Source organism: Mesoplodon bidens, assembly GCF_964165515.1.
Source record: "Mesoplodon bidens genome assembly, chromosome: 12".
Taxonomy (NCBI): domain Eukaryota; kingdom Metazoa; phylum Chordata; class Mammalia; order Artiodactyla; family Ziphiidae; genus Mesoplodon; species Mesoplodon bidens.
Genome location: NC_138168.1, coordinates 79,426,254 through 79,444,208, shown reverse-complemented (window position 1 = coordinate 79,444,208; position 17,955 = coordinate 79,426,254). Strand labels below are relative to the sequence as shown.

Genomic DNA, 17,955 nt, shown 5'->3' with positions numbered 1-17,955 from the left:
TTACGGCTTTTGGATGTCTCCCCTTTTTCTCTTGGAATGACGACGTTGGGTGGAACCACGATCGTTGGGATGAAGTATAAAGATGATCGCCACCGGGCTTCCCTGGTGGCGCAGTGGTTGAGAGTCCGCCTGCCGATGCAGGGGACACGGGTTCGTGCCCCGGTCTGGGAAGATCCCACATGCCGCGGAGCGGCTGGGCCCATGAGCCATGGATGGCCGCTGAGCCTGTGCGTCCGGAGCCTGTGCTCCACAATGGGAGAGGCCACAGCAGTGAGAGGCCCGCGTACTGCAAAAAAAACTTAAAAAAAAAAAAAAGAAAGATTATTGCCACCAAGCAGATGCATCAGACCTCTTCTGATGACCAGCCTGTTGTGCTGAGTTAAGTCAGTAACAGTGGCTGAGCAACAACCAAGGTAAACCGGCTGCCTGGGAAGTGTGTGCTCAAGCATCCTACCCCTCTGCCCCCACCCCCCATCCCGTGTCCTTCCTCAAATCACGGCATCTTTGATGCCCATGGTGTCCTTCACATGTCCCTCGTGGACAAAAGAGTACAGGAAAAGAGAACAGAATCACTGAAGTCACCAACGATGAAGGTAGTTTGAGCAGGACACATCCTGCATGTGTGGTCCACACATGTAAAGAGAGGAACTTACTCAGCATGAACACTGTATTCAGCGTGAAAGCCACAGCTGAAGATGAGGAATGTCACAACAGGATCGATCGTGAACACTGACACGCGGTGAAGTAATCAACTAGCTGGACAAGCATCACAGTGCCAAGTAGGAAGGGGAAGCCTGGAGGAAGTGCCTCTGCGTCTTTACTTTGCTCAAGCAGAGGGAGGGGATGTGCCAGGAGGGCGCTTGGGGTTCACTGGGGACAGTGCTCCTCTGAGTGGAGAGGCTCCCTCAGTGCCCAGTGTGGGGAAATTGATCGCAGCCCAGGGAGCAGGTGGACCAGGTCCCCTCAGTCCCCAAACTGGAAGAGCTCCGGAACAGGTCAGTTCCGTGGTGTTTTTCAAAAAAATCTTATGTGAGTTCTGTGTAACTATAATGCTGCTGACTTCTGAATCCTTAACTGAGTACCTGGAATAATGCGTACATTGCACTTAATCTGTGCTGTAAACAAATAATTCAGGTAGTGTCCTGAAGAATAAAAATAAAGGTCTGTTTCAATAGGGCACCACTTGCCCATGTACTTGGTGCGCACTCCTCGGGGGCGGCGGTTCACGTACCGCATCGTACTGCTCTGGCGGCACCGCGGATTCAGTGCCTGTGAGAAGCTTCTTCGCACCTTCTCGGTGTGGCCTCCTCACAAGGCCGGGCGAGAACACCCACTCCGGTGTCTCTGCCTCTCCTCGTAAGGATGTTACTTTAGACCTCACCTAAACCTAATCACCCCCAAAGGCCTCATCTCCAGGTACCATCACATTGGGGGTCAGGACTTCACCGTGAATTTGGGGGGAACACAAACATTCCGTCCATATCACCAGCAGTCCCTGGAAATCCACTTTAAATTTTCTTTGCGAGCTAAAATTTGTTTAGTTTAAATCGTTTTTTATAAATTACATATTTCTTCCACATCCTTATTGGAATCTGTGTAGGAACTGGGGCAAGGTGGCTAAAAGTAGAAGTAGCAGGTACTCAGAGGGGAAAAGGGAATTTATATGAAATTGGAGCTGCACTCGTGAGATTCCCCCTCTCCTTCCTTAAAACACAGCAGCGAAAGTGATAGAAGCTGCTTTTCCCTGTAACTATGTGATGAGTACACTCCCCTCTAGAACGCAGGCTTCGTGAAATCAGAGAGCAGGGTCGTCTTCTTCCTGGCTCCCTTCCCGCTTCTTGGCAAAGGCCTCACGTAGAATATGTGTTCCATAAATATTTGTAGAATTAATCAGTGATTAAGAGTTCAAAATGAAACTCGCTGTATTCTCCCAGAAAATGCAGTTGAACCTTCTCTATTTCTGTCTCAGCTAATAGCACGACCACCTGGTCAGTCAAGCAGGAATTTGAAACTCACCATGGTTTCCTCTTTCTCCTTCATCTTCCACATGCAGTCAGAGCATCCTTTCGTTTTCTCCCGAGTGTCATGCATTCATTACCCGATATTTATTGAAAGTCTCTACGATAGGCCCTGGGCTGGTGAGACAGGGAGGGATACCAAACTGACCCGCCTTCTGCGCCCTGACTGCTGATGTGCATCTCCCACCCCCGTTCACCCTAATACCTTCTTCTTTGTCTCCCAGCCTCTAGGCTGGGCCCTGTCGCCAGAAGACAGAGACATATCTGTCTTATTCACCATTTCATCTCCTCTGCCCAGCACAGTATAGTAAATATTGAACAAATATTTTAAGAGTGCACAAAGGACTCCCTTACCTGCAGAAGAAAGTTCCAACATGATCGTGCTATGTACTCATTTCTACTGCTGCTGCAACAAATTACCACAGGCTGATTTAACACAGAGGGATTATTTTACAGTTCTGTAGGTCCGAAGTCTGACCTGGGAGTCACTGAGCCAAAATCAAGGCATTGGCAGGGCCACATACCGCCCCGGAGGCTCTGGGTGGGAGCCATTTCCTTGGCTGTTCCAGCTCCGAGGGGCCACCCACTGCCCTTGGCTCAGATCCCTCTTCCGGCTCGCATCGCTGAGCTCTTCTGCCTGCCATTCCCACTTTTAAGGACCCTTGTGATTGCACTGGGCCCACCCAGATAATCTAGGATTGTCTCCTTATCTAAAGATCGTCTGACTTAACAACCTTAATTCCTGTACAGTCTTAAGTATCCTTTGCTGTGTAATACTCGTGGGTCCCAAGGATTAGAACGTGAATATCTGGGGGACCATTACTCTGCCTACCACCTGTGGTCTATATAGTACCTCTCACAATTCAGTACTTACCTTTTTTCAACCTTACCTCCAAGCACTTTCAGGTTTTTCACTATCGAGCTGTACTTGCCTCCATGCTGTTTCCTCCACTAGAAATACTGTCCCCCTGGCACCCCACCTTTTCTTGCTGGCACCTGCCTAGCTAGAGCCTGCTTCACATTTACCACCTCTGGGACCCTGTCCCCGTTTTCTTCTGCTCCATCATCTGTGCGCATGAAACACGTCTGATTCTGTAACCAAAGGACATAGGAAGCATGTGTTAGTTGGGGCTCCCTTGCTTGCGCACGACAGGAGGACAGTTGGAGTGACCTTGCTTATCCCCGTGTACTGGCTCACGGGGCTGAGAAACAGGAGCAGGTGTGAAACAGGGAATGTCTGTTGCACAGACCCAGACGGGTCACCAGGACTGTTTCTTGCCTCAGCATCCCCCGTACCAATTTGGCCTCATCCTTTCCTTCTTGGTGGCATTCTCTCCGCAATGCGGAGAAAGGACTGTGGGAAGGGCATATTCGAGCGACGTATTACTCTGCCTGGCAGCTTCAAAGGACTGGGCCATGTGTCCGTGCTTTGACCAGCCATGTGATGAGGCAACTGGGCCTCACAGTTGGCCAAGCCTGGGTCTTGTACTGACCCTGTCTCCCCCTTGGGCTTTTCGGAGGAGGGGAGAGGGGTTGGTGTCAGGCGGGTAGTGATACTAAGATTGGCAGCGTCACGTGGTTGGAAGCAGGGAAGAGTAACTCTCCAAAGCAAGGGGGCAGGAGGAGAGGGTGCCGGGCAGGTAGCAGGTGGCCATGAGGTAAGTTCTAAACGAGGGAAACAGCGAGGTGCTGTGGGAATGCTGAGCGAGCAGGAGGTCAGGAGGGGTCACAGAAACCTCGCCTTCAGGCGTGAAGAGGGCGCCGCCCACTGAAGAGTGCTTGGACTAAACCATCTGGGGTTGTTTCATGTCATCGAGAAGGCAATAGCAAGACGTTCGAAGCTCCTGAGCAGGGGAGTGAAACGATCCATCCTGTTTAGGATGAGAACTCTGGTGGCCCGTGCAAACGACACCTGGAAACCCCCCAGCCCATCACCACCACCAAAACAACCAAACAGACCAGTCTGAAGAGGTAACAGATAGTTGATGAAAGCCTACTACGTGTATTAAGAAATGCTAAGGAGAGGATAGACTCGCCTCCATACAGCAAGGACAACTGAAGTGCCAGGGATCCAGGAGTGCAGGATAGAGATCAAAGGTTTCTACGCTGGGTGCCCGAGAGGATAGCGTGACCTGCTTTGAGCTAGGGACCCAAGAAGAGGGATAGACTTGAACGGGATGTCAACTATAGTTTGAGAAATGCTAAATTTAAGGTGCCGGCAGGAAAATAGTAAAAAGATGTTTTATAGGCAGTTAGAAATTCGGGCAGAGGAGAAATTGGGATTAAGCAGTTAATACTTGGGACTTATCAAAAAACAATTTAAATCAGTCTTTCTCAAAATGTGGAATACATACACTTGTACAAGAGATGAACTTAGGTAACACATGGACCCTGAAATAACATGTAAGCATTGAAGCAAGTAACACTTCTGTTCAGAGTTGAGGAGAGATGCTTAGCTTGGCTTTAGTGGCTCTTGATCGGCCCTCTAATGTATCATCTACCACTTTCCCAGGCACCAGGCTCAGCTTTGTGTATCCAACACCATTTCACATCATACTGGTTTTCCATTTTGGCAATGTAGTTTCCTTTTAAAATAAACATTTCTAAGGTGTTTTTTGTGGGTTGTTTTTTTTTTTTTTTTTTGGTTGCACCAGATCTTACTTGCAGCTCACAGGCTCCTTAGTTGTGGCTCGCCAGCTCTTTGGTTGTGGCACGCAAACTCTTCGTTGCAGCATGCATGTGGGAATCTAGTTCCCTGACCAGGGATCGAACCTGGGCCCCCTGCATTGGGAGCACAGAGTCTTAACCACTGTGCCACCAGGGAAGTCCCCATTTCTAAGTCTTACTGACTTTAAATCCAATTGGCACATGCGTATCACAGAAGCAGTGATGGGATGGAAATGACTGAAGTTCAGGAAGCGCCTACACACACCAGATGGGCAGGATCGTGCAGAGAGAGTGCAGAGCTAGAGGACAGGAGGGACAAGACCAGGACTGGAAAATGCCATCCACAGGCCAGGGGAGGTCCGAGAAGACTCAGAAAAAGAGTGATGGTCGGAGGCAGAACTTGGTCCCTAGGGGAGAAAAAGCCAAAGGAAGTGTGCATTTCAGGGTGCTGTCAAATGCTTGAGTTAATTGAGGTTTCAGAATCTAACCAAGAAAGGGTGTTACCGTTTAGGAGACATCTGGAAGTTTCGGGGGAGTAGAGGTAATATCTACAACCTCTAAGGGCTAAGGAATAAGTTGGTGGTGAGGAAGTGGAGAAAGAAAATGTCTGTTCTTTAGTCAAAGTGAAAAGAAAAAGAGGATTGGGTCAGCACTTTGAAGAGAGCGGCAAGCTTAAGGCTGAGCATGTTTGTAGACCAAGATCAAGCAGCAGCCAATAGAAATAGGAAGACGAAGAAAGGGAGAAAAGAAAGAGGCACTGTTCTAAACATTTATACAAATTGGTGACTACGGGATTACATGAGTCTGGAAACGTGGGCAAATACGTTATTATCAGTGTGGTTCCACGTGTTCGCTCTCATTACTAATGCTCTGTGCAAAATGATAGTAAATATGGTGCACTAGCACATTTCAGTCAGTCCCCAAACATGCATCTGTGATTTGTCTCAGATTTCCACTGACCATACCTGCACTCTGAGCATACGTACCCCAGAAGTTATCAAGGGGAATCCAAAAACTGTTTTTAAAAATTTGTTTCCAGACTGTGTCATTTCCAAAAGAAAGTGAGATACAGAGAGATTAAGGAAGTATAACTTGCCAGTGGTCACATTCAAGTCTTAAATTCAAAGACTCTGTTTTCTAGGAACCCCTCAGCCAGCTTGTGGGGCATCAGAACGCAGAACCTCTGCAGTTAAGCATTAAAAGCAGTGCCATCTAGTGGCGAGTGTGCAGCAGGTCAAGTTTTGTGTTTGGGGGGCTTGGAACAGTTTTAGTAGATAATCATTGTTCGTCATCTTAAGGCCATGCTAAAAGAATATTTCAGGTTTGCTTTTATTAACTGCTGAAAATCCAAGGGCAGCAACGAAAAACCAGAAATCAAAAACTTTATTTTTAGATCTTCCATCAAAGTCTTATGAATATAAGAGCTTCAGTATGCAAAGTACTTCTTGCAGTCAGATCTGTGCGTTACAGAACATCTCTAGGTGGATTCACAGAAAGGGGACAAGTAGCACTGGTACTTGCCTTTGGGGAGGGCTGAGGAGCAAGAATTGAAGGGGTGATTTTTCACTGCACACCTATTTCAAACTTAGAATTTTGAAGCATGTGACTGTTATCGTAAGTGACTGTTTAAATACACAGGATACTTTGAGATTTTTCTAACGCAGGTCATGAATGAAAAGCTTCAGCACTGCATGGAGCTAACAGATCTGATGCGGAATCACCTGACTGAGAAGAGGACGCTCCGCCTGGAATGGATGATTGTCATCCTTATCACCATAGAGGTAGGTAACTTTTATGAAAGTAACTTGACAGGAAATAATACCAGGAAAGAGCATGACTGTTCTAAATGTTAAGTCTATTTGGAAGTGAGGCAGGTTTCAAGTGACTGTGGTAATATTTTGAAAATGCATTAAGTATGATTTTTGGAAAAGTTCCACATTTTTATTTATTTTATTTGGCCATGCTGCACAGCCTGCAGGATCCGTTCCCTGACCAGGGACTGAACCCAGGCCATGGCAGTGAAAGTGCCAAATCCTAACCACTTGACCACCAGGGAATTCCCTCCACGTTTTTTTTTTTTATTATTATTATTTGCTCTTTTTATTTATTAAATAAGTTTATTTATTTTTGGCTGCATTGGGTCTTAGTTGCGCACAGGCTTTCTCTAGTTGCGGCGAGCGGGGGCTACCCTTCATTGTGGTGCGCAGGCTTCTCACTGCGGTGGCTTCTCTTGTTGCAGAGCACGGGCTTTAACCACGAGGGCTTCAGTAGTTGTGGAGCACAGGCTCATTTGCTCTGCAGCATGTGGGATCTTCCTGGACCAGGGCTCGAACCCATGTCCCCTGCATTGGCAGGCAGATTCTTAACCACTGCGCTAACCTGGGAAGTCCCTCCCTCCACATTTTAAAAGATGGCATTTAGGGAAAGTTCTAGCTGTAAATGTATAATGTTCAACCCAACACCAAGCACCTGTGCCTCAGATCTGCAGCTTGCCCTCCAATGCCCTGTAATAACAAAAAAGTTATTAACTTCGGGAGCATTTTTCATTAATCACGACCTTAGAAAAGTCATTTTAGCTTGTACCAGTGATTTGCCATGAAATTATTAATACTTCTCACTTTTTATTTGTAAGGTAATGTTTGAGCTGGGACGAGTATTTTTCTGACTAAGTGACGACCAAAGAAAAGTGTCATTGCAAGATATATTCAAGTTCTACAATCAAAAATAAATGCTCACCTGTTGAGATTAATAGGTATTTAATTTTTTTAATCAAGAAATTGTCAGTGATCTTTTTCAGTTTCTAAATGTACTGCTGCTTGAATAAAAACTATAAAGAATCCGGCATTTGGGTCTATAACACTGACAGTTTGCAAGGATAATGTTCATTTTATATTTTAAAGAACTTTGGATAATCTGGGCATCTGGGGAATTTGGGCATTGCTCCTAACCTTTCCCCAGGGAATCCCAAGCTTGGCCCTAAGAAAACCATACAGGAACTCCAAAGTGTTGAAATTTATAAAATAAGTAGGCTTTTTAATAGCAAAAATGAACTTTGTATACCTATTTATTTTTAGGTGGCATAATTTGAGTCTGACTGCTCACCGGCACTTTCCTTTTATTAATCAATACTTTCCATCCTTTCACTACCAAGTTGGTCAAAATATTCTTCCCACAGAGGAATATTTTTTTAAGTTTCTCACATACGTAGGGAAAATTAAAAATACCAAGTACAAAGAATTTAACATTTATGTGCTTACCATCTTGAATTGATAACTTTTAAAAAACAAAGTCCTGGGGCTTCCCTGGTGGCGCAGTGGTTGAGAGTCCGCCTGCCGATGCAGGGGACACGGGTTCGAGCCCCGGTCCGGGAAGATCCCACATGCCGCGGAGCGGCTGGGCCCGTGAGCCATGGCCGCTGAGCCTGCGCGTCCGGAGCCTGTGCTCCGCAACGGGAGAGGCCACAACAGTGAGAGACCCGCGTACCGCGCAAAAAAAAAAAAAAAGTCCTTTTTATCTTCATTTGCCTTATTTTTACACATATCCCCCTGCCCTACTACCCTCTCCCCATCACAATGAATTTTTCATAAGTTATATACATATCCAGAGTATTACTGTTCTAAATTGGGACACTGTCAGTCACTTTATAGCTTGTTTAACTGCTATATGGTATACTCCCAAGAGAATACACATTTATCTGTACCCTCACTGATGACATTCATGTATATATTTGCTGGAATAGTGTGAAGTTGCCCATCCTGGTGTCTTTCGGTGCACCACGAGAGTTCTTCTTGAGTACCAGTCTTCTATTTCAGGTACCTATACCAAGGACTATGCAACATGTGGGCATAGATAGTTTAAGAATTGCTTTCTAGGGACTTCCCTGGTGGCGCAGTGATTAAGAATCCGCTTGCCAATGCAGGGGACACGGGTTCGAGCCCTGGTCCGGGAAGATCCCACATGCCGTGGAGCAACTAAGCTCGAGCGCCAAAACTACTGAGCCCGTGTGCCCCAACTACTGAAACCCACGCACCTAGAGCCTGTGCTCCGCGACGAGAAGCCCGTGCACTGCAACGAAGAGTGGCCCCCATTCGCCGCAACTAGAGAAAGCCCGCGCGCAGCAACAAAGACCCAACGCAGCCAAGAAATAAATAGAATTTTTAAAAAACAAAACTCATTTCTACCTTAAAAAAAAAAGCTTTCTAGATCCTCAAGTTCCACATCAGCACTTTCATAAAATCGCTGTGCCTGCATTGTCACCTGTAAGCAGCGTATCAAGCCTGTTCTCCTTTCCCATTTTCCCATCTCACAATGTACAGAAGGCATCTCACCCATCTTCAATTTTAGTTTGGTCCACTATATTTTAAAACCTTTATAATTAACCTGCATTTTAAATTCTTTAGAAAGCCAAAGGACAATTTGAAATATTGGTCAACAGAGCCTTCTTTAATAAGAGGGGCCATTTCCAGTAAAATTTTACTCCACGTATCAATGTGTACAATCTGCTGTTTGGGTCAACTGTGTAATTATAAAATTTTAGTACAACAAAAAGAACACGAACATTTAGTGCTTTACAGTCATGGCAAATTAAAATTTAACATTTCAACTTATACACAAATACAGAACAAAGAACAAAAAGACAGTAAGACCTTCAAGCATAAAAATTTATTAGGATAACGTTTTGTGGAGGAAAGGTAACATACAGTTTTCAAGAGGAAAAAGGAAGGTAACACTTGAATCGTTTACTTATGTTTAAATGGATCACGGTGGACATCAACTCATTATTGTATTACATTCCACTAAGATATATTAAAGATATAAATTATAATTGTTTATATATAATTTATAATATTTTAAAATATCAACTTATGTCAGAAATTACATATTTTTCAAGTATTTAAATTTATGATAAAAGCTTCAACTTAAATTATAGTTTTTCAAATTATTTTAGGTATAATACAAACATAAAAGTTTTTCAAGGTCATAGCTTCTCTCAGAGCAAAATGTCTAAGAGATTATACCAGAATATTGAGGAGAGCCTAAAAAGTTAAGTAAATTCACCAGTGGCTACAGAAGCACTCCTCAAAGTGGTACCAAATTTCTGTCACAAGAGTACAGTGGTTAAGACCAACCTGGATTTGAATCCGTACTCCACACCACTTAGTACTGGTATCATGCTGGGCAAGTCACAGAACCTCTCTGGGCCTGTTTCCTCATCTGTAAAATGGGTTTTATAGTAGCACTACCTCACAGGATTGTTGTGAGGATTAATGGAATTAACATATGTGAAGTTATGAGTTAACTGTTAGTACAGTCCATCTGCGTAAAAACCCATATATGATTCTGAGAGTAAATGAAGGCTGAATCAAATCCCCAGGATCCCCTTTGAATCCTTAGTTAAGAAACACGTCTGAGGGCTTCCCTGGTGGCACAGCGATTAAGAATCCGCCTGCCAATGCAGGGGACACGGGTTCGATCCCTGGTCCAGAAAGATCCCACATGCTGCGGAGCAACTAAGCCCGTGCGCCACAACTACTGAGCCTGTGCTCTAGAGCCTGCACACAACTACTGAAGCCCGTGCGCCTAGAGCCCCTGCTCCACAACAAGAGAAGCCACCGCAACGAGAAGCCCGCGCACTGCAACAAATAGTCCCCACTCACAGTAACTAGAGAAAGCCCATGCGCAGCAACGAAGACCCAAGGTAGCCACAAATAAATTTAAAAAAAAAATATATATATATATATATATGTGTGTATATATATATTGCTAACATCAAAATATGGACCTGGGACTTCCCTGATCATCCAGTGGTTCAGACTCCTCGCCTTCCACTGCAGGGGGGCACGAGTCTGATCCCTGGCTGGGGAACTAAGATTCCTCGCAGCAGTGCAGCCAAAACAAAGAGAAAGAAAAAAATGAAAATGGACCAGAGTACTTCTTCAACTCACTCAAAAGAAGACTTACAGAGGACAAGAAACTAGTATCAAATACCTCTCTGATGGTTCACTAATGAAATCTGATGAACTGGAATCCTCAGATTTCCTTCCAGTGGCCCTTTTAGATCCCGGGTTTCCCGGCACTGGGGGATTTCCTGGAGCAGCCAGGCTTTCAGTGTCAAGCTGGGGAAGGTCTAGGCCAAGCAGCCAGCCGTTCTCTTCAGACCACATTTTCAGAAGTTAGTGATGCTTCAACAACCACCTTTTCAAATCAGGACCGTGCTGGCAACTCTACAGATCTCTAATAAAACTAACAACAGGAACCTCCCCTACCAACGATCAACTGTCTTCACAAGGAAAAACAAGCTGACACATACACAGCTGTCATCAACTGGGGGAAGTACTTTTCCCCTATATACTTCATGATTAATTTCACTTTCAAACATTAAAAACTCCAGTCACACACAATTCTATCAGCAAAATTTCAGACTCACTTTTTTTTAATATTTCACAACTAACATCTTTAAAAATCCGTTGTGCTTGGGCTTCCCTGGTGGCGCAGTGAGTGAGAGTCCGCCTGCCGACGCAGGGGATACGGGTTCGTGCCCCGGTACGGGAAGATCCCACGTGCCACGGAGCGGCTGGGCCCGTGAGCCATGGCCGCTGAGCCTGCGCGTCCGGAGCCTGCGCTCCGCAACGGGAGAGGCCACAACAGTGAGAGGCCCGCGTACCGCAAAAAAAAAATCTGTTGTGCTATTAATACACGTTACAACTTTTTATGACTCTTTCACTCAACTTAGCTGACTGAAAGCTGCCAGTCTCAAAAGACTACATATTAGGGCCTCCCTGGTGGCGCAGTGGTTGAGAGTCCGCCTGCCGATGCAGGGGATACGGGTTCGTGCCCCGGTCTGGGAGGATCCCATATGCCGCGGAGCGGCTGGGCCCGTGAGCCATGGCCGCTGGGCCTGCGCATCCGGAGCCTGTGCTCCGCAACGGGAGAGGCCACAACAGTGAGAGGCCCGCATACTGCAAAAAGAAAAAAAAAAAAAAAAAAAAAAAAAAAAAAAAAAGACTACATATTATATGGTTCCATTTATATACCATGCTAGGAAAGACAAAAAGTGATGGAGAAGGAATCACTGGCCGCCAGGGAGAGGAGTGGGAGGAGGTTGGTATGGCAAAGGACAGCACGAGGGAGTTCTCTGAAGTGACAGAGCTGTCCTGTACCCTGACCGGGGTTACGTAAATGTGCACCTATATTCAAGTTCACAGAACTGTACACCAAAAGGAAAAAAAGTTCATTTTACTTTAAGATAACTCTAAAGACTTCTTTAAATCAGTGACTTTTAAAAATATATTAATGATCCTGTCATTTACTGAGGCACTGTGCTAAGCCCCTTACATACACTTTTTTTATACTCACACAACCCTGTGAGATAAATATTATCCCTATTTGAACAAAACAAAAAAACTAAGGCTCAGAGGTTAAATAACATGCCCAAAGCCAAACAGCTTAAGGGACAGAGTATGATTCCAACCCAGATCTGACTCCAAAGCCTATATTCTTAACCACTGTAAATATATACTCTCTGCCCTCTACTCATAAACACCAACCACGCTGTCTCTCCTAATGTCAGGAGGCTGTTAAGTTTTCTCACTCTATTCCTAACTTAACACTCTACAGATAATGTGAAAATGTGCAGATTGACTCTGGAGCAGCACTGTCCCACAGAACTTTCTGTGACAAGAGAAATGTTCAATATCTGTGTCGTCTAACATGGTAGCCTTTGGCCCCATGTGGATACTGAAGCACGTGTGGCTAGTGTGACATTAACTTACATAGCCACATGTGGCTAGGAGCTACTGAACTGGACCAGCACAGTTCTAGAGAAATAATATACCAAGAGCATGCATGCCACAGAAAGAAGCAACTTATCCAACTATGATGGCCACTTGCCAACAATAAAACAATTCAAGGTAGATGTATAATGGAGTAAAGCTGAGAAATGCACAACCCCAAATGTCACAAAACTACATCTTATCTTATCCACTCACCCTTCAAGATTCAGTTCTAACACCAACTTCATTGTACCAGCACACCATTTTGCACATGTGTAGTGTAGGACAAACTGTGTATTAAGTATATGATTGTGTTCTCGCCCACTGGACTGTGGGCATCTAAAGAACAGAGATAGTGATTAACACATACACCAGCTGCACCTACCACCTATATCCAGAGGCTTTCTTCAAAAATAAACATTTTTTCATTCAGTTGTGGTGGGAGAAATTATCATCTTCGGTCCTTCAACTACAAATTCAATTCAGTTCTTCAAGTACTTGAGTACCAGCAGTATATATGAAACTTAAGTCCCTGTAAGGATCTTACAGGGGGATGGGAGATACAACATATATAAATAAATACCAAGAAAAGTAATTACATAAGTAAGTACAATCAGTGCTTTAGGGCAGAATAGAACTGTCAGGTGTCCTGGTGGTAAGATAAACTAGAAAGCAGTCTAAGAAAAAAGCAGCCATTATCCAATTCTGTAACAGCAGAAGTGTAAGACGATTTACTGTATCCCCACCTATTACTCAGAAAAGCCTAAAAAAAAAAAAAAAAAACCATCAAGGTGAGCCTTGGTCACTCATCCTGGCCTCACTCACGCTCCCCATGCCAGGGACTCATCCCACTCCTCAGAGCAGTCAGCCAAAACTAGGCTTAGAACAAAGCCTTCCAGATCCGAAGTTTCCATGAAAAATTCACAGCAGAAAAACATGGTATAGGTTTCTTTACACACACACCCTGATTACCTTTTAGTTGTAACATCTTCTTTTAGGTCCCGGAAATGTGCTAATTGGAAGAGTTACACAGTACAATCTCAGGGTCAGTAATATAGGCAGCACACGGAGCTAACCGTAAAGTAGTTAAAATTCATTTAATAAGTACATTTTCCGTTTCCTCTAAGAATCAATTGGGACGGGGGTGCTGGTATGAGGAGTCTGCAAATTCATAAAGACATCAAGCATTATCCAGAGACCAAATAAATTGACACTATGACTACGATCATGTAAAAGAATACAAGCTGGAAGACTAGAGAACAAAAGTCCCACACTATAACTTCTTCAGAAAAGATTTTTTTTTTAAATCAGCCAATTTTCTCATCTCAATCAACACACAGATTATTATTTTCTCATGACAAAAAGTCAGAGAAAATCTGTTTCGTTTTCCTAGACTGAATGGGCTTGGCTAGTTAATTACCTAACTTCTTTGAGGCTGTCTTCTCAAATTTTAGAGGAAGGAGTGTGACTAAACGCCCTCAGAGAAAAAACTGAATTAACTAAGATAATTACTTACAGATTGACTTCAGCAAGAATTCTGGTTCAATCCTAATTCATCCATAAACAGGAAAAATATAGAACTGTGGTAGTTATTAAAATGTCATAAATTCTTTGAGACTCTTCCCTTCAAAGACACGGAGCTTAATTCCTCTCCCCTTGGCTGCAGGCTGGACTGAGTAACTTGCTTTTAACTAACAGCGTGTGGCGGATGGTGATGTTTCCTCCTCGCTCTTGCTTGGATCGCTCGCTCTGGGGGAAGCCAACCACCACCATGTTGTGAGGACACTCAAGCAGCCCCAGGGAGAAGAACCGAGAACTACCGAGTACTAACCCGCTGGAGTGTAAGCCGCCCTGGAAGCAGATCCTCTAACTCGGTCAACATCTTGACATAAAAAACACCTCATGAAAGACCCTGACCCAGAACTACTACCTAACTAAGCTACTTCCAGATTCCTGACCCACAGAAATTCAGAGATAAACAAATGTTCACTGTTTTAAACCACTTAAGTGTTGGGATAATTTGTAACAGCAACTAATACTAAAAACTGAAATACCAGTTTTTTCAAACTGTGGACCCTGATCCATTTGTGATTTATGAAATCAATTTTAAGGTACCACAATCAGCTAATTTTTTTAAAAAAAAATGAAACAAACGATAGCAGAGTATATACCCATAATAACAAGTACTATTTCCTGAAAATTTTGTTTCAACTTTACATATATGTGTGTACCAGGTAGCATTTAATAAAATATATTTTTTAGAATCTCAACAGGAAAACTTTGAAACCTACATGCCTACGCTAATAGGTTTAAAACAAACAAACAAAAATTGCTAAAGTATAGGGAATCCTTGAAGGAATACAGTCTCAATAACAACCATAAAATAAGCATTTTCTATAAACTTTTAAACAAAAACAACAAAATATAAGACACACAAAATACATCTTTGCTGACTTATACGTTAAGCTTGCAAACACAGGTGTGGCATCTACCCTAGACTTAGAAATCTAGCATGTAAAAAAGCATGTCATTCTCCCAATTTAAGAAATTACCCATAGGACATTCTTCAAAAAATTATGTAGTGGGCCTCCCTGGTGGCGCGGTGGTTGAGAGTCCGCCTGCCGATGCAGGGGATACGGGTTCGTGCCCCGGTCTGGGAGGATCCCATATGCCGCGGAGCGGCTGGGCCCGTGAGCCATGGCCGCTGGGCCTGCGCATCCGGAGCCTGTGCTCCGCAACGGGAGAGGCCACAAGAGTGAGAGGCCCGCATACCGCAAAAAGAAAAAAAAAAAAAAAAAAAAAAAAAAAAAAAATTATGTAGTGAAAAAGCTTTGGGATGTACCCACATGTATTACTTCCTCTTACTATTACTTTCATCATCAGTGTTAAAGGAAATTCCATCTTCAACCTGAGCGCACACAGATTTTTGCACCCCCCCCCCAAAAAAAAAACCCAAAAGTACAGTACTGTTAAACTGCTTTCTGCCCACTGTCCGAGTCTCCCTGGAACTATCCTCTTCAGAACACAAGCAAGTGCATATATCTCTGGCTGAACCTCAGCATAACACGTATCAAAACTTTCAGCAAAACCAGACTCTGCAGAATATTTATGCATAACTTAACTTCTGATGAGTCCACTCGATTATTTGCTTGCACTGAGATTTTCTTTGCGGTAAAATGTGTGAAACTATTTTTGAAATCCCAATTTGCCGAATTTATTTTCAAAATGCAAAATAGATCAGTACACAAACACTAAACAGATGACTTAACTTCCTTTTCTTATTACTTAACTCAGGGCATTTGTGGCTCTCCCATAATCAGACTAATTGACAGCTTCCCTTGGCCCAATGCGGACAGACTACTAGCCATTCTCTGCAAGAACTAAGTTTTCTCCCCAACCTTTGCATATGTATCCATCAAAATGTTTCTACTTCAACCAGTTGTAGAAAGCAGATATAGTCTGTATAGCACTCCTTATAATGCTATTACTTGATGATGGTGACTAAAAAATCAAAATAATTGGCATGCTTGGCAAAATCCAAGTATCCATCATTATGCCTTCCAAGAACTAGCAGCAAAGCCACCCCAGTTCTAAATTCCAGAGCAGCAGCTCCAAAAGAAAAGACTAGGATGCTCCTGACAGCACTTTCTCTAGGAAGGAGATTCAGAGTTTCAGGAATAACCCCAGGGTTTATTTCTATACAACTATATAGAGTATGGTACTGAGAAAATATTTGTTGATCTTAAGAATAAGCATAGTTACTCTGACTCAAGGCCAAATACTTGAGACACATAGCCAAGTTTCTGCCCAACGGCTTCATCTAAAACTTCAGCATTAGTTTTGCCCAGTTTTTCCTTTGGTCTCTCTTAAATCAGTCCACTCTCCATGTAAGCACTCATCAGACCATAAACTTGAAAGTTCAAAGTCTAAAAGAATTAAGAACCCAAAGATCTCTAACGATGTCTACCAATCAAAATCACTTCAGTTTCCTAATGAGATGAAACAGATCTCAACTGTAAAGCCAATCCAAGGAAACTGGCATGCCAGTCTAATGGCCAACTTTGATGTTTTAGTGATAGTGCACCAGAAATGCTTATAGCAGGGTCAGAATTCGGTTTTGCAAGGCAGACATTTAGCCACTCACAAGTCATTTATCTAGCTGATCAAAGAACAAGGAAGTTCAAGGCAGGTATGTACTAAATCTATTACTCACTTCTGGACCACTAAAGTTACACAGCTGCTTATTTTGCCTTCAAAGAAGAAGGAATTAGTCATCAGTAGCCCCAGGTACGACTGGATTACCAAATCACACGCAGATTTTTAGCAGGGACACTGCTGTATGTTAAATTAACTGTCTTAAGATAATAAACTTGCCTTAAGTATTTTGTGAACTATGTGCCAGGGCACTATGCTTAGGTCTGGCTATGTCAACCAAGATGGGTTCCACATCAAATCACGGAGCTTATATCCAGGATAGCATGTGCTTTAAAACCAGAGTAGCCTAGGAAGTGCTGCCTCCAGTTTCTTACAAATCAAGCCATATTCTTTTTTAAGTCTTCAAAATCCTAGATATGTAAAACAAAGAAATCGTTAAATGCATTCCTCAAAGGACTAAATCATACTTCTAAGGATATAAATAAAATTCTAGCGAAATGGCAACGACGCAAAAGTAAACTTTAACATGTTAAGAATGACCATCAGTGACTATTAAACCCCATGCTTGCCCTGTTACCATGTTTCAGGACCTCCCCGTTAAAAGATTTCAGGACCTCTAAATTTAACAGAATGGCCAACTCTGGAATCCACTCTAACAATATCTCAGAAACCAAAGCTTAAAAGGAGAGTAAATTGTTCGTAAGAAACACGCTTTGCAGACTTCGACTTTTCTGGACCAAAGCTTCATAAGCTAAAACCAAATTACTGAAATAAGCACCAAATTCAATCCTAACAGCAACTTCTTAACATCACACTCATCTGGTCTGTAAGGAAGCACTTCTACCTCTACACACAGCACCAACAAGCATGTCTACTCCACTATGACTTCTCAATTACCACTGGCGATAAAAAAAAGTATTAGTAATTTCACAACTATCTCCCTGGTTCTCAAGTCCAATCCATTTCAAGGTTAAAATTTATGCTAATACGGGAAGCAGAGGGACAAAGCTATAGGCCAAGAGATGTCAAGCACAAGCTTGCAGAAGGACCCAAGCAGTAATTCTCCATCCCTTCCCCGAGCATCTCCAGGATTGTCCTACCTAACACTTCATGTAAACATGGGGCTTGTGACTCGAGCCGCCTGCCCCAATAGGTGGAGAGAAGTTTCCTCGCCTCGGATGCACATGGTCTGCAGAAGTTTGGCTGGAGTAGAGCGCGGAGCCTGGGTGGGAGCGGCAGCGTACTTAGGGCTGCAGGCGGCGGCGGCGGCGGCGGCAGAGCAGCAGGAGGCGGAGGCGGGCGGGGGGAGGGGAGGCGGCTGGGGGGGCGGAGGGGGCTCTTGC

General features: G+C 43.8%; 1 protein-coding gene across 1 annotated transcript in view; it reads left to right on the top strand.

The window, feature by feature from the left end:
- The window catches only part of RMND1 (required for meiotic nuclear division 1 homolog), a 29,605-nt gene extending 22,066 nt beyond the window's left edge, over positions 1 to 7,539 (top strand). The window contains exons 8-12 of the mRNA XM_081250502.1: positions 835 to 995; positions 1,176 to 1,356; positions 4,231 to 4,307; positions 6,324 to 6,466; positions 7,318 to 7,539. Coding sequence (XP_081106628.1) covers positions 835 to 995; positions 1,176 to 1,356; positions 4,231 to 4,307; positions 6,324 to 6,466; positions 7,318 to 7,350 — 595 coding nt within the window. The 3' untranslated portion in view covers positions 7,351 to 7,539. The remainder of the gene's footprint in view (positions 1 to 834; positions 996 to 1,175; positions 1,357 to 4,230; positions 4,308 to 6,323; positions 6,467 to 7,317) is intronic.
- The last annotated feature ends 10,416 nt before the right edge of the window (positions 7,540 to 17,955 follow it).